General features: G+C 60.1%; 2 protein-coding genes across 2 annotated transcripts in view; one reads left to right on the top strand and one right to left on the bottom strand.

Moving 5' to 3' along the window:
* Positions 1-5,132: 5,132 nt before the first annotated feature.
* On the top strand, positions 5,133-6,885 carry LOC119099495 (arylsulfatase B). The gene has a single exon (XM_037222652.1). It carries the CDS (start codon positions 5,209-5,211, stop codon positions 6,715-6,717), a length of 1,509 nt encoding a protein of 502 aa, XP_037078547.1. The 5' UTR covers positions 5,133-5,208; the 3' UTR covers positions 6,718-6,885.
* A 1,420-nt stretch (positions 6,886-8,305) lies between these two features.
* The window catches only part of LOC119098820 (peroxidasin homolog), a 62,988-nt gene continuing 56,598 nt past the window's right edge, over positions 8,306-14,695 (bottom strand). The window contains exons 20-24 of the mRNA XM_037221867.1: positions 11,883-12,075; positions 11,383-11,549; positions 9,814-10,874; positions 9,088-9,430; positions 8,306-8,635 (exon numbers count right to left, since the gene is read on the bottom strand). Coding sequence (XP_037077762.1) covers positions 8,617-8,635; positions 9,088-9,430; positions 9,814-10,874; positions 11,383-11,549; positions 11,883-12,075 — 1,783 coding nt within the window. The 3' untranslated portion in view covers positions 8,306-8,616. The remainder of the gene's footprint in view (positions 8,636-9,087; positions 9,431-9,813; positions 10,875-11,382; positions 11,550-11,882; positions 12,076-14,695) is intronic.

Below are 14,695 nucleotides of genomic sequence, written 5' to 3'. Positions count from 1 at the left end.
TGTTTAACTCTGCTTCGCTACGGTTCACTTTCGTTCCCGCTGTTCGTTGCACAAAGCTAAAGACTTCTAATCGTAAGTTACTATATGCAGTTCTGAGGGACGTTATGCATATGTGTAAGACGGTCTAATATTCCTAATATTCTCGGGGGATTCCCCGTAGAATCCCCCGAGAATAACATGGTAGACTGTTGTTACTCTAGATGTAGGTTATCTATAACCTTTCACCGTGAGTTTCGTCTTCTTCTATTACGAAGGCCTCTCAACCTACCCCCGGCGTAAAAGGAGGTATGAAATATAGTGGAAGGGTACCTTGAGCAGCTTTGCTGTAATTAGTAATCCGTTTCAAGCTGGGTGGGAACAAAATGGCCGTCGGGGATCTGCCATGTAATGGAACCACGGTTTCGATTACCGCCTGCGTGAGAGTGGCGTACACCCCACTTCCTTGAATATGGTGCTAGCTAGACGAGCGCCCTCATAGCAATCCGCTGCCTTCACGGAGGAATTGTCTCATTTGATGATGGCTGTGCTCATGTCCTCGAGGCATTACAGTCCTATGTTCTAAAAGTTCGACTGTCCCTGGCGACACGCCACATCGAAATTGGACGCCTCAACCGACTGGACAATCGAAACCATCGAACTCCTTGAACTCGAGGTAGAAACAAGGCAATGTTTCGATTACACTCATCGGTGATTAGTTAACGGCCGGACGGCGGGATGATTTAACACGAGGCGAATACCAGCCCCCTGTGCTCGGGTAATCTACCGTAGGTAGAAGTAGGTTGTGCGTCCTTGGTTGATATTAGTCCCCTCCTGTCACTGCGCCCCACGCCCGTCAATTTTGTTCCGTACCCGCCTATTCAGCCTTGCTACGTAAAAAGGTTTCTTACATCTGCATATTTTTACACACCTGGCTGAAAGCACGCTTGAACACGCGTTCAGTCACGCACATTCGATTGAACAACGTAACTGCAAGCAGAGGCGTGGTCACACGCTCCCTACGCGCCTGTCTGGTGGCACGCCTAAACAGTTATCTCAGTTTTAGGCGCCCAGCCACAGCCATCTAGCTCAGTAACGTTACTCACATCAGAGGCTTCACTACACCCTATACACAAAATGCCCACCACCGGTTTCTTACCCTCTGTCCGTTTTACCTCCCTCCGCCCTTCTGCCCTGCCCGACCCGCCCCCCAACACGTGCCCATTCTCCCCACCTAAATGTTTTGATAACAGTGCTTCATCGCGCCCCGTGTCGGTCTCACGATCTCCTAACTGCACCACGAGGAGAGGGTGCCACGCCGGGTTAAATGGCCATAGGGGGGGGGGGGGGGAGGGGGGAGCAGAGCGGGGACCGGGGAGAGCACACTTTGGCTGTTCTCGTTTCTTTCTTCAACTTACATTTAGGTGTCTTGTCAACTGTAGCGGTCGGCGCTGCCGGAAGCCAACAGGAGTCCTCTGGCCAGGGCAACGTGTCGAGCTGGCTCCTCTGCTGCCATGCTACGGTCCCACCAGCTTTGCCCCAGATTTTGCGGCCGCCCATCCGACGCCGCCTGCGGCTGGTCGACCCGTCGTGGTCACTCCCATTCTTTTTCCAGCGGCTCCAAGGTTCTGAGTCTATCGCTGACATTATTTTCGTCAGTTTTTGCTTGTAGAAGTTGAGCCCCGACAGCTGGGGCCCTGCTCTCCAAAACATCGAGCTCTCGGCCTTCGGCGCAGCCACGTGTTCGGCTTTCGACCAGATGTCCGCAACGTAATTTGCTCATTCAATATTTGTGTTGCCTAAGAAAGCATCTCAGAGATGTATGACTTCGTCTAACACTTCGTTGTTGCATCAGATGGAACGAGTCCCTAAAAAAATTGACTTCGCTGAAACCATGGCCTGAGTTTGACCTGGCATAGGGCAGCGACCTCACAAGGTAAATTCAATTTTTTATACCAAACGATCCGTTGTTGAAATGTCTACAGCTATGCAATGTTTGGGCGGCTGCGCTGCACCGTTCTGAAACCATTCTGGAAAACCTTCGGGAGGGGTCAATTTGACCCCTCACCCGAGCGCGTGTTAAGGACTATCGGGTGCCGAATGACTCATTGAAAACATGTCGACTTTCAAAGCAAATAAATGAACATTCTCGCTATCCTACTCAAAGGACTTGAGACTTCGAGCAGGCTTTCCGACCTCAGTGCGATGCATTACGCAAAGCCGTTAAAATAGAATACAACTGAATGCACGTTAGTTGTTCCAAGTTGTCGTGGCGTTGTGCTGCGCACCAACTGGCGGCGGCTCAGGCTCTAGCTTGGACTCGGATTCCAAACTTGCCCGCAGGCGGTTGGTTGTATCAGCTGGCTCCGCTGTCGGTTTGCGGCTCGGTCCGGCAGTCCGCTGGCGGCCTGTGGACCCCGGTGCGGCGGGAACGCGGGCGGCGTGGGGCACGACTCCGCCGGATGCTCCGCTCCCCGGCTGCCTCCTGTACTGGGCAAGCCGTCATCACTTGAAGTGTGAAATGCGGTCATCCCCGGCTACATGCTGCGTTTCCTACATCCCGAGCTACATGCTGCGTTTCCGCCAGCGGGTCTCGCCCTGGTGATCTTGTTTTCGACCCTGGTCGATGATCGATGATCGATGATCTGGGCGCGCATCTACCCTTCTGGTATGGCCTGTGCGCTCAGACGCCTCGCTTGGGCGGCTGATAGGTCGCTGGCTTCCTGCCTCACATATCACGACCAGATGGCTGCTATGCAAAGTGGGAAGGCATTGAAAAAGGGGCAGAGGGGGATGCGATAGGAACCATACTAACAATACCAAACTACATGTACACGCGGTATTGGTCAAACGTAAACTCCGCCTTACACCCATTTCACTTTGCTGATCAGGCATGACAAGTTGGGCACAATGGGTATTGTCTAAATTACCCTTACTTTCGGTGAACTCCTTAGGCGATAGCTTTATGCGCAACGTAAAAAAGTCGACGTAATCACGTAGTTTATCATCCGTAATTATTATAAGCCAGTTGAAGGGTCTTGAAGGTAAGGAAGTTGAAAGGATGTGCCAGTCATTGAGGTCACGCGCCAACGAGTTGCCTCAGAACTATGCGCTGTTCGTTAATACTAATAAAACCACTCGACTTCCATACAATGCACGGTCTAGGAAAGATCCCTATAGTTTCTCGTGCAAGGTCATCATGGGACCCGACCTGGCCTCGCTGTGTGACCAGCCAAGCAACATCTTCGCTGCTTTAATGAAACACACTACTTACCGTTTGCTGCCCGTGCATCTCTAGAATTGTACATCAGCACAATGGCCGTATCAACGGACAGCAGCTGAATTTCGACTAGTTTCTCGCGTTTTTTTGGACGCCTCGATCACTAACCGCACTTATAATGCATCGTGTTTTTTTCGTTTGCTTTTTATTAAAGCTCTTTGAACCAGAAATGATCATTTCAGGGCTATAGGATGAAGGGAAATGGTTAACGGTGGGGCAGACTTGCATGCTTCTGGGGCCAACCGCCGAGCTTTTAACTCGCGCGTACGCCCTGGTACCCGCGGGGTCCCCCTTCCCACGGGGCTCCCGGCCCCACTCGTGGCTGACGGATGCAGCCTGCCCCGGACAAGCTGGGTGCCGCGAGGATGCAGGATGAAAGCAGATAGAGGATAGGAGGGACGGAAGTGTAATAATACATAATGCAGGCTTTTGCCTTCAGGGCATTCTTCCAGTTTCTGACGGACATAGTTCTGAGTTCATTCTGTTATGAATAACGAATTGCTGCAAACTTCACAACTGTCCTCAGCAATTCAAGACTGCGCTTTCCTAGGCTTAAACAGTGCCTGCCAGATAAACACGCCACCGGGACTTTTTTCTTCGGTGAGTAAGGAGAGATGTCAAAACTTTTTGAACTTTCCCTGCGAGTTTGTACCAAAATTTTGCCAAATCTTCCAACATACGGCGAAAACCTCTCCGCTAAGCGGAAGGTTGATGGCTCCCTTGTCCATCTCCTAACTCGCCCCTGTACCGGGCATGGTGGGCCGCCGCGTTCAGCCCCTCCCGGGCAACAGCAGTAACACGCCCGCACTGCTGCGATGCTTGCTACGTGGCACGGCCTGCGTCTGAGGTAGAGCTCGAACATTACCCCACTTCCGTATCCCATGCCTTGAATTGGTCTCTATACCTCGCCCAAAGCGCTTCAAACAGTTCTCAAGACATTTTGTGAATATTCTTTTGGCTTTGCCATTAGGACCCCGCCCTTTGGCCCACTGATCGCTCGTTGTTCAGGTCGCTTCAGTCCCATCACCAGCGGTCTGTGTACTTACTCAGGGTCCGGCCCGACTACCCCGGGCACTGCCTTGAAAACACCAACTGTCCTCAAGTCTCGAGAATCTCTACCGCTGCAGCGTCGGGTACCTCCGGGACTCCGGGACCATGACTGCGAGATCGTGGCTCTGGGATCTCCGGAACTTCGGGACCATGACTCCGAGACCGGGACTCTTTGACCTCCGGGACTCCGAGACCGGGACTCTGGGACCTCCGTGACTCCGGGACCGTGACTCCGGGACTTTTGGGACTCCGGGACCTAGCCTCCGACCCTGTAGGAAGCATCCCTCCTGCCGGTGGTACTCAATCCACAGACTCAGAGGTGACCCCTCCTGCCGGTGGCACTCAATCCACAGACTCAGAGGTGACCCCCTCCTGCCGGTGGTACTCAATCCACAGACTCAGAGGTGACTCGGCTATTTGCTATCACTGCGAAAGGCGCTTCAAGTTATCGATTCCTCGATGTTGACTTTCCGGGCGTGCACGCGAAGCTCAATATTGACCGGGGTTTGCGTGTTATCGCGGCCAGCCGCCGACAAACAAAGCGGTGTGCTGAGACCGTCGAGTTCCCAGACAGCGAAGGTGCCTGACCGCCAGGTTCTCTGACCTGTGCGAAGGCGGGGCCTGTTGCGATTGGTTAGAAGCGCCGCACAGTTTTTTATGCGACCGGCAGCCATCTCAGACGGCCGGTTTTAACCAGCGGGCCTGCGCCTTATCAGCGCTGGGGTGTGCTTTGACGGCGGCCGGACGGGCGTCACACGCCGCGGAAGCCGGCAGTGATACCGGAATAATCCGGACAACCACACTTGCGGCCGCCGCCGGCGCCGCGCTGCCCCGGCGCTTGTCACAGCGACGCAGTCGGCCGCCGGCGGTACGTGACGCAGCACTCGGCGTAGCGTGAGAAGATGCGCGCACCGGGCCGGGGCCGCAGCCGGGCGTGGCTGGCGCCGCTGCTGATGGCGCTCCTCTCCGCCGCCCGGGCCGCGCCGCCGCCGCCCCATCTCGTCCTTATCGTGGCCGACGACCTGGGCTACAACGACGTGCCGTGGCACAACACGCTGCTGCGCGCGCCGGCGCTGGCGCGGCTGGCGGCCGGAGGCGCCGTGCTGGAGCAGGCGTACGTGCAGCCCATCTGCACGCCGAGCCGCTCCGCCCTCCTCACCGGGCGCTATCCGTTCCGGCTGGGACGGCAGCACGACGTGCTGTGGCCGGAGGAGCCGACCGGGCTGACGCTGCAGGCCGAGCTGCTACCGCGCCGGCTACGCGCCGCCGGCTACCGCACGCACGCCATTGGTAAGTGGCACTTGGGCTTCTGCCGGCGCGAGTTCACGCCCACCGCGCGCGGCTTCCAGTCGTTCCTCGGCTTCTGGACTGGCTCCCAAGACTACTACGCGCACACGCGCAGGCTCGAGGACGGCTCGTTCGGGCTCGACTTCCGACAGAACCTGAGCGTGGCGCGCCAGTACCGCGGGCGCTACTCGGCCGAGGTGTTCGCTGAAGAGGCGGAGCGTATCATCCTCGCTCACCAGTCCGAGAAGCCGCTCTTCCTGTACCTGGCCTTCCAGAGCGTGCACGCGCCGCTGCAAGTACCCAAGCGATACCGAGACCTGTACCCGGGTGTGCACGACCGCGACCGGCGCACGTTCTGCGGCATGGTGTCGGCGCTGGACGATGCCGTGGCGCGCGTGGAGAGGGCGCTCCGGCGCAGCGGCCTCTACAACAACACTGTCATCGTATTCACGACCGACAACGGCGGCCAGGTGCTGGCCGGCGGCAACAACTACCCGCTGCGGGGCAATAAGGTGACGCTGTGGGAGGGCGGCACGCGCGCCGCCTCCTTCGTCCACTCGCCGCTGCTGAAGAAGCGGGGCTACGTGAACCGCGGCCTGATCCACGTCACCGACTGGTTCCCGACGCTCCTGAGGCTGGCCGGCCGGCCGACCGTGCCCGCCGACGACCTGGACGGCTTCGACCAGTGGGACACGATCTCCCGCGACCGGCCAAGCCCGCGCGACGAGCTCGTCTACAACATCGACGTGGAGAAGCGGCTGAGTTCCGCCATCCGCGTCGGGAACATGAAGCTCATCTGGGGCCACCCGGGCAGCAAGAACGGCTGGTACCCGGAGCCGGGCGTGATCGAGTTGTGGCCGCTGGTGCCGACCGAGCTGGCGCCGACGCGCTACCAGCTGGCGGACCACCGCTGGACGGGCGACAACACCACCTGGCTGTTCGACCTAGCGGCTGACCCCACCGAGCACATGGACCTGTCGGCCGAGCGGCCGGCCACGGTCGCCGAGCTGAAGCACCGGCTGCTGCGCCACCGCAGCCAACTTGTGCCGGCCGATTGTCCCCCCAACGACCCGCTCGGCAGCCCCGACAACTTCGGCCACGTGTACGCCACCGGCTGGTGCTAGCCTCCCTCCGTCGGCTGGTGGTGGTGCCTCCCATGGGCTGTCGCTATTGTCTACTCGGTGACCGTTTCCAGTGCTGCACTTTAGGGAAGAAAGTATCACCGGCTACACGCAGCAAAAGGTGTGGACAGGAAGCAGTTTATAGGCACATTAAACAACGTTTGAAACCCACTCTGTCTTTGCAGCGGGTTGCGTGATACAACTCTTTCCAAATGCGTGCTACGAGCAGCGAAACTACATGGAAACCCGTCGGGCCTTGTGACAGTGGCGGATCTAGCCCGAGTTTTTTTTGGGGGGGAAGGGGGGGGGGGGGGGGGCAACCGTTCGTCGCCAGCTGGCTGGTGTGGGATCCGAGGTCCAGTGCATGGTGCCTCTCGCGAGTACCTAGTAGGGGCACCATTCAAAACCGAAAAAATACCGAAATGCTTTTGAATCTTGAACAGAAGTTAAAACAAACCGGTAAAACAGTTAAAGTTAAAACAGACGGTAAGTAGACTAAACTTTTATGAAGTTATGGGTATTTTTGAGGGGGGGGGGAACATACTCCCAGAGGTTTTTGGGGGCCATGGCCCTGTGCCCCCCCCCCCCCCCCCAGGATCCGCCTTGGCCTTGTGAGATTGAACAGAACACACGTCTCATCTGCTTGTGTCAAATATCCGGTGACGAGCGTTAAGATGGACTCTGCCGTCCTCGCTCTAAGGCCTCCATTCTTGAATACGGTCGGTGGCTGACGAGTGGCGGTGATGATGCCTGCGTTATCCGGTGACTGCCTGTCCTCGCTCTATAGCCTCCACTCTTGAATACGGCCGGTGACTGACGAGTGGCGGTGATGATGCCTGCATTATCCGGTGACTGCCTGTCCTCGCTCTATAGCCTCCACTCTCGAATACGGCCGGTGGCTGACGAGTGATGGTGATGATGCCTGCATTATCCGGTGACTGCCTGTCCTAGCTCGAAGGCCTTCACTCTTGAATACGGTCGGTGGCTGACGAGTGACGGTGATGATGCCTGCATTATCCGGTGACTGCCTGTCCTCGCTCTATAGCCTCCACTCTCGAATACGGCCGGTGGCTGACGAGTGATGGTGATGATGCCTGCATTATCCGGTGACTGCCTGTCCTAGCTCGAAGGCCTTCACTCTTGAATACGGTCGGTGGCTGACGAGTGACGGTGATGATGCCTGCATTATCCGGTGACTGCCTGTCCTCGCTCTAAAGCCTCCACTCTTGAATACGGTCGGTGGCTGACGAGTGGCGGTGATGATGCCTGCATTATCCGGTGACTGCCTGTCCTCGCTCTAAAGTCTCCACTCTTGAAAACGGTCGGTGGCTGACGAGTGGCGGTGATGATGCCTGCATTATCCGGTGACTGCCTGTCCTAGCTCTAAGGCCTCCACTCTTGAATGCGGTCGGTGGCTGACGAGTGGCGGTGATGATGTCTGCATTATCCGGTGACTGCCTGTCCTCGCTCTAAAGCCTCCACTCTTGAACACGGCCGGTGGCTGACGAGTGGCTGTGATGATGTCTGCATCATCCGGTGACTGCCTGCTGCTGCACAGCTCGTGAGTTTACCGGGAAGGCAAACACGAACGTTGAAAAAATCAGTATATTAATCCTACATTAGTATCGTAAGCATTTATATCTTGCTGAGTGCACCATCGGACGTGCGCGTTGTGAGGCGAGAAAGCTCGCATCAGCTGACACCGGCACGAGCCGGCACTGTAAGCAGCGCCCCTGGCGGCAGGGAGCGGAGTCGCGGCTGGCGGCGGCCGCGCGGTTCAGGCAGCGCGGCGCGGCCGGCAGCTGGCAGTGAGGGGTTCGTCTCGAGCCGGGGCGCCAGCTCGGACCGCTCCGGGAGAGTATCACAGGGTCGGACTGCCCGTCCGGTCTGGCAGCGCGCCGGCTACGACCGAGAGTCCCGGCTGCGGCACAGGCACACAGTGACGTCGCAGGCGACCGCCATAACCACGGCGCATCAGAGGACAAAGCAGATAACATGGATATCAACATCGGCGTACAACATAATCAGTCCGGGCGCTTGTCCGTCTACACTCCTGTCTATTTGTCATTCCTCACCCTTGGCATGGCTGAATCTCTCTGTTCATTCTATTCACAGTCTAGCTCTGTCCTCTTTCCCTGTCCTTCGTCCCTCCCTATCTTCCCCTTTCTTCTTTCTTACCCCTCTCCCTCTTCTTCTCCCTCTCTCCCTCTCCCTCTCACTCCCCTTCCCATCCCTCCCTCCATCCCCCCTCCCTCTCACCCTCTCTCCCTCTCATTCCCCTTCTCCCCATCCCTCCCTCCATCCTTCTCTCCCTCTCCCTCCACCCCTCTCTCCCTCCTTCCCTCCCCGCTCCCTCCCTTCCTCCCTACTAACCCGGGCCTGGACCGGCCGGGCGCCGTCAGCCGCCGGTGCCTCCGTCTCTGCTGGCGGCGCCCCAGCTCACTCTGCTGCAGCCGGCGCAGCTGCTTTCTCATGCGCACCAGCGAGCGGTGCATGCGCGCCATCACCTCCTCCAGGCCCTGGATGCGCTCCTCAGTCACGTCCTCCATGTGGTAAATATCGGCCACCGCCGGAGCCGGAACCGAAGTCGGAGCCGCGGCCGGGGCCGGAGACGGAGCCGGAGCCGGAGCCGGAGCCGGGTCCGTCAGGTGGTTGTGGGTGGAGAGCAGCACGGAGCGGCGTGCTCGGCCCGGCCGCGCTCCCTCCGCTGAACAATCTGCAGCGGGGAGAGAGCGATCTGTGCTCGGGACCGCGGTAACCTCTCAGAGAAACTCCAGTGCAGGACACGGCTGATGCGTTACGAGCCAGCCTGCCCTGGCAGTCATTCAAAACAGCGCAGTTAATTGTTAAATAACTGTCCAACTATAGACCAGTAAAACTTAGCGATCAGAGGTAGGTACTAAACAAAGGAATCGCTTAATCACATCAAGCTTAATGGTCTTACGTCAAGAAATAAGAGGCCCTTGAACGATTTTTAAAAAAGGTCGTCTGACAGGCCTGTCACCGTTGAGGTGGCCGAGAACCACAGGCGAGCAAGCACGAGCACAAGCCCGGCTGCCGACCGCTCTACCTCCCAACATTTGGTCCCTCGCTACCTACCCTCGCCTCGGCAACTCTTGCAGTCGACCCACATGCGCAGGTCGACCTGCGGCGTGCTTTCGCAGTCGATGATGCGCGGCGACTGTCGCTCGGGCACGCGGAACACATCACGCGCCACCTGGTGCAGCGCGTCGCCGTTGTCGCAGAGAATGCGCGCCAGGTTTGTCTGCTTCAGCTGCGCCAGCTGGCCGGGCGTGAACACGCCGGCCGCCTCGTACCAGAACCGGTCGCCGTCGCGGAGCCGGCGAAACTGGTCGGCCAGCAGGCAGACGAACGTCGGCCCCATCTTGGCGCCGGGCGCGTGCTCCTCCAGCATGCCGCCGATCCAGAGGTCCACGTTGTCCGGGTGACCGTACAGCTGGCGCAGCTCGTCGCGGGCGCGCGCGCTGCGGATTTCGCGCGCGAAGTCGGCGAAGCTGGCGGCGGCGCGCAAGCCGCAGTGGCGGCGCCAGGCGTTGTAGCCGGGCAGGCCGTGGTCGCGGCCGCGCTGCATGTTGATGGCGGCCAGGTCGAGCGACACCTGGTGGTGCAGCGAGAAGAGCTTCTCGGTCAGCTCGGCGTTCAGCAGCTGGTCGGGCGTGTGGACCTTGGCCGGGCTGGCGAACAGACCGCGCAGGATGGGGTCCACGCCGCCCTCCTGCACCAGCCGCCAGGGCGCGAAGAAAGCCCGGTGCAACGGCAGATTGCCCTGCGGGATCGGCTGGAACGTCTCGTTGAGCCGGTGCAGCACCGGCCCCACCAGGCCGTGGCCGAACCGGAACGCGGCCGTGGCGAAGGCGTTGCTGATCGTCGGCTCGACGGTCGGGTCGTAGCCGGCATAGTCACCGAGCTGGCGCATGCCGTCCGGGCCGAGCACCAGCGGCAGCCAGTGGCGGTAGGTGATGTGCTGGATCTGGGCGCCCACCACGCGGCGCGCCTCCTGGTACAGCTCCTCGCCGTGCCAATGCGGGCTAAGGCGCGCCAGCTCGTCCGCCACGCGGTTATGCTCGCGCAGCCAGACCGTGTGCATGGCCGACAGGCCCAGCTGCTCGTTGGCGCGCACGTCTCCCGCCATGAAGCAGCTGGCGGCCGCGAGGAGCAGAAATCAGTCAGGTCCGGCGTGGCGCCACCAGGCCACCGCCGCCACGCAGGTCCGCGCAGGGCTCCAGTTGGACGGCGGGAGGACGCGGGAGCACAGCATCACAACAGTCACACACCAACGACGCGAACAGCGACGCCAACGGTGACGCCAACAGCGACGCCAACAGCGACGCTAACGGCGACGCCAACACCGACGCCAGCAGCGACGCCAGCAGCGACGCCAACAGCGACGCCAACGGCGACGCCAACAGCGACGCCAACAGCGACGCCAACGGCGACGCCAACAGCGATGCCAACAGCGACGCGTCGATCACATCAGCACAAAAGCGCGCGCACCCCTCCCCCCACACACAAACACGTGCAGACCGAACGTCACATCCCCACGAAACCACAAGCACTGACGCCCTTACACCTGGACAGCCAAAGATGCAGCAATGCCACTGCGTGGCTGAACGGCTCTGAACTTGGCGAGAGCGCCCGCGGCCTCACCCGATGTCGCTGCGGTCCGCCTGGTCGCGCTGGCAGTCCACCGGCACGCCGTCGTTGAAGGGCATGAACGGCCGGTGCGGGCGAGAGAAGATGCCGTTCCTCAGCCGACCCGACGGGTAGCTCAGGTTTCGCAGGTGGTGCGCCTGCGTCTCCGTGTTGCCGTATATCTGTCGAGCGACGCGGCGGGGACGGTGACGGCCGGCGGACGTGCGGAAAGGACAAGGAACCTCTGGTGCGTCACGTGACCACTGGGCGTACAAAGACGGACAAACTCTGGGACGTCACGTGACAACGAAGCGTACAGCTCAGAGCGACGAGCGGTCCCCGCGGAACCACAGGCCATTGCTCTATGACCATTACCTGTGAGCTAGCACGGGGGGGGGGGGGGGGGCAGTGACCTGCCAGCGACGTCACAGCTTAGGCACGAGTACCGACCCAGACCGCCGCGCCTTGGGCCATCCGGCCGGCGCTGCAGCCCTGCCTCGGCCGCCGCAGCTCACCATGCTGCCGTCGATGAAGCTGGAGAGTCCATTGATCTGCTCGCGCGGCATCAGCTGGTGGCCGAAGACGGAGGTGGAGCCGGAACCGCAGGCCGCCGAGCTGCGCACCAGTCGCATGCAGCGGTGATGGCCCTGGCGCCGGTCCCCCGGCGGGATGGCGATGTTGAAGCACGGCGCCACATTCTGGCACGTGCTGCCGGCAGGCGGAGCTAAGTGTCAGGACAGACAACGGACCACACGCTTCGCGCTACATGGCATCGACCGAGTCGGTCAACTTTTTCATTTGAGCAGCTTGCACCATACTGTGTAATGTTCTACCACGTGAAGCATCGCGAACAATCGTGCCCGTCCACCAGACGGCCGAAACATTCGGAGCATGATGATAATGAGTTGCTTGCGGCGATAGGCAAAATAATGCACATAATTACCTCGTCTAGAAAGGCTAGACTCGGATTGCCACTCGCCACCTGGCTGCACTGGACGGTATCAACCGCTATGATACGTGATGTGAATAAACCGGAATATCAAAATCGGGACTACCAATGATGACGCGAACTCATCCTCATCGAATGGCGCAAAAAGTGCGGAAGACAATGGTCTGAGCATATTGGAATCCTGGGGGGGGGGGGGGGGGGCGGTGGACACAGGCCCCCCAAAAACTCTGAGAGTATGTCTCGGCCCCTCCAAAGCATTCCCAGAACAGAGTATCAAAACAAAACGCATGTTGACGCGGCTTAGTCATACTTTGCGCAAACATCGTGTTTGATAAGTGCACTGGACCTCGGATCCCACACCGACCAGCTAGCGATGAACGGTTGGCCCCCTCCCCAAACTCCAGGCTAGATCCACCGCTGGTCTTGAGCTGTCGTGCAAGGCTTTTGTGGACAAATGATACCACCTGATTACAGCGGCGGCCACCATAGCCCCCGTCATTCGACGCAGCGGCGCCGTTGACTCAGTGTTGGCGGCGAGCCCTTCAGATGACGCGATTCGCTGTGACCAACACCGCGTCTGCGGTCTAAGCCTGGCGTTTCTGATGCTTTCAGCACACAGAACCGGCGCCGGTCGCCGACTGGCCGGCTGCCTGCCTTCTGTCGGGAAGGGCTGTGGAGTTGGCCACGGCACCGCTCGTGTGAATTCCGAACAGACTCCGCGGCCTGTTAGCCCTCCCGCGACACCATACAGACACCGCTACCAGCCAGTCCTGCCTGAAAACCTGCCCTGCCTTATCTGTTTGATAATTCCCCGAAAAACTCCACGGTCTCCCAGCAGCCCCGATGCAGTGCACACGAACTTCCCAGTTGGCCGAGCTCTGACAAGGAACGCACAGATCGTCTTCCCGTCCTCCCCTCCGGCCAGGGGAAGCGGCGTCAGCCTGGCCCCGTCCTCCGCTCCGGTCAGGGGAGGTGGCGTCGGCCTGACCCGTCCTCCGCTCCGGCCACGGGAGGCGGCGTCAGCCTGACCCGTCCTCCGCTCCGGCCACGGGAGGCGGCGTCAGCCTAGCCCCGTCCTCCGCTCCGGCCAGGGGAGGCGGCGTCAGTCTGACCCGTCCTCCGCTCCGGCCAGGGGAGGTGGCGTCAGCCTGACCCGTCCTCCGCTCCGGCCACGGGAGGCGGCGTCAGCCTGACCCGTCCTGCGCTCCGGTCAGGGGAGGCGGCGTCAGCCTGACCCGTCCTCCGCTCCGGCCACGGGAGGCGGCCGTCAGCCTGACCCGTCCTGCGCTCCGGTCAGGGGAGGCGGCGTCAGCCTGACCCGTCCTCCGCTCCTGCCAGGGGAGGCGGCGTCAGCCTGGCTCTGTCCTCCACTCCGGTCAGGGGAGGCGGCCGTCAGCCCGACCCCGTCCACAACTTACGCAGAGCGGAGCGGGGGACGGGATCAGGCCACCTCTGACCAGAAGTTTTTACACTTTGTTCCCAGTTGGTCGCTTTGCCGCCATTCCAGGGATGGCTCAACGGGATGGTGGGTTGACTGCTGTCCTTCCCGTTTCGTAGGATCCAACCGCATGATGCGAGCCGCGTGCCAACATTGGTTGCAAACATTGTCGTCGGCAGCTGTTGCGCAACGACTGCAGTGGCAGACACTAAGCCCTTCCCCCGCCCCCTTCCATCCATCCAAGAGGTCTGCACCGGCTGAAGCCGCCCCACCGCTGTCGGAAACGCACGGACGGCGCGCGGCGCGCTCCCGGCTGGGGATAGCAGGTGTTTGTCCACTGCGCCGGGGAGCCCGCCGTCGGTGTACGCCGGTGGGCCGGGGTCCGGGCCGGCCTGACCGCGGTGCGGTGCGAGGGGCACGGCTGCCCCACGCAGCCGGCGCTGTAGTCAGCCGCCAGGGCAGTGAGAACAGTCCGCGGCGCCGCCTGGACACTGGTCCGACCCTGGTCGACTCGCAGCACAAACCGTCCCACCGCGCAGCACCCCTCCCCCCGCTGAAATTCGCATATTTGTGCGGGCAGATGTTGCATGTGTCTGGCTTTTGGCGCAGTGTCCATGGGCGATGATCTTCAAAATCAGCGGGATATCGGGCCCAGTCATGATTTTCACGTCATTCCACCCTTGCTCCGGGCATGCGATATTAATACCAGACAAGTGTCCGACCCGGCCGACTCTCGTATCTGACTAGAATCTCACTCCCTCTTCGAACCTCGATGCGTGCATAAGCTTCCGCAGTACTTAAAGTTTCAATGCGTTGCACGCCCGTCCTGTTGAGCTACCACACACTTGCCCCGTGCGACAGACTTGGAGCACTCGCATTAGTGCCTCGCATCACCGGACTATTCGAACTTGCACCACGCTCCGAGCTGTTACACCGTGTAC

Source organism: Pollicipes pollicipes, unplaced genomic scaffold, assembly GCF_011947565.3.
Source record: "Pollicipes pollicipes isolate AB1234 unplaced genomic scaffold, Ppol_2.1 Scaffold_4740;HRSCAF=5597_pilon_pilon_pilon, whole genome shotgun sequence".
In the NCBI taxonomy this organism is placed as follows: domain Eukaryota; kingdom Metazoa; phylum Arthropoda; class Thecostraca; order Pollicipedomorpha; family Pollicipedidae; genus Pollicipes; species Pollicipes pollicipes.
This window is presented reverse-complemented; position numbering and strand designations above follow the sequence as displayed.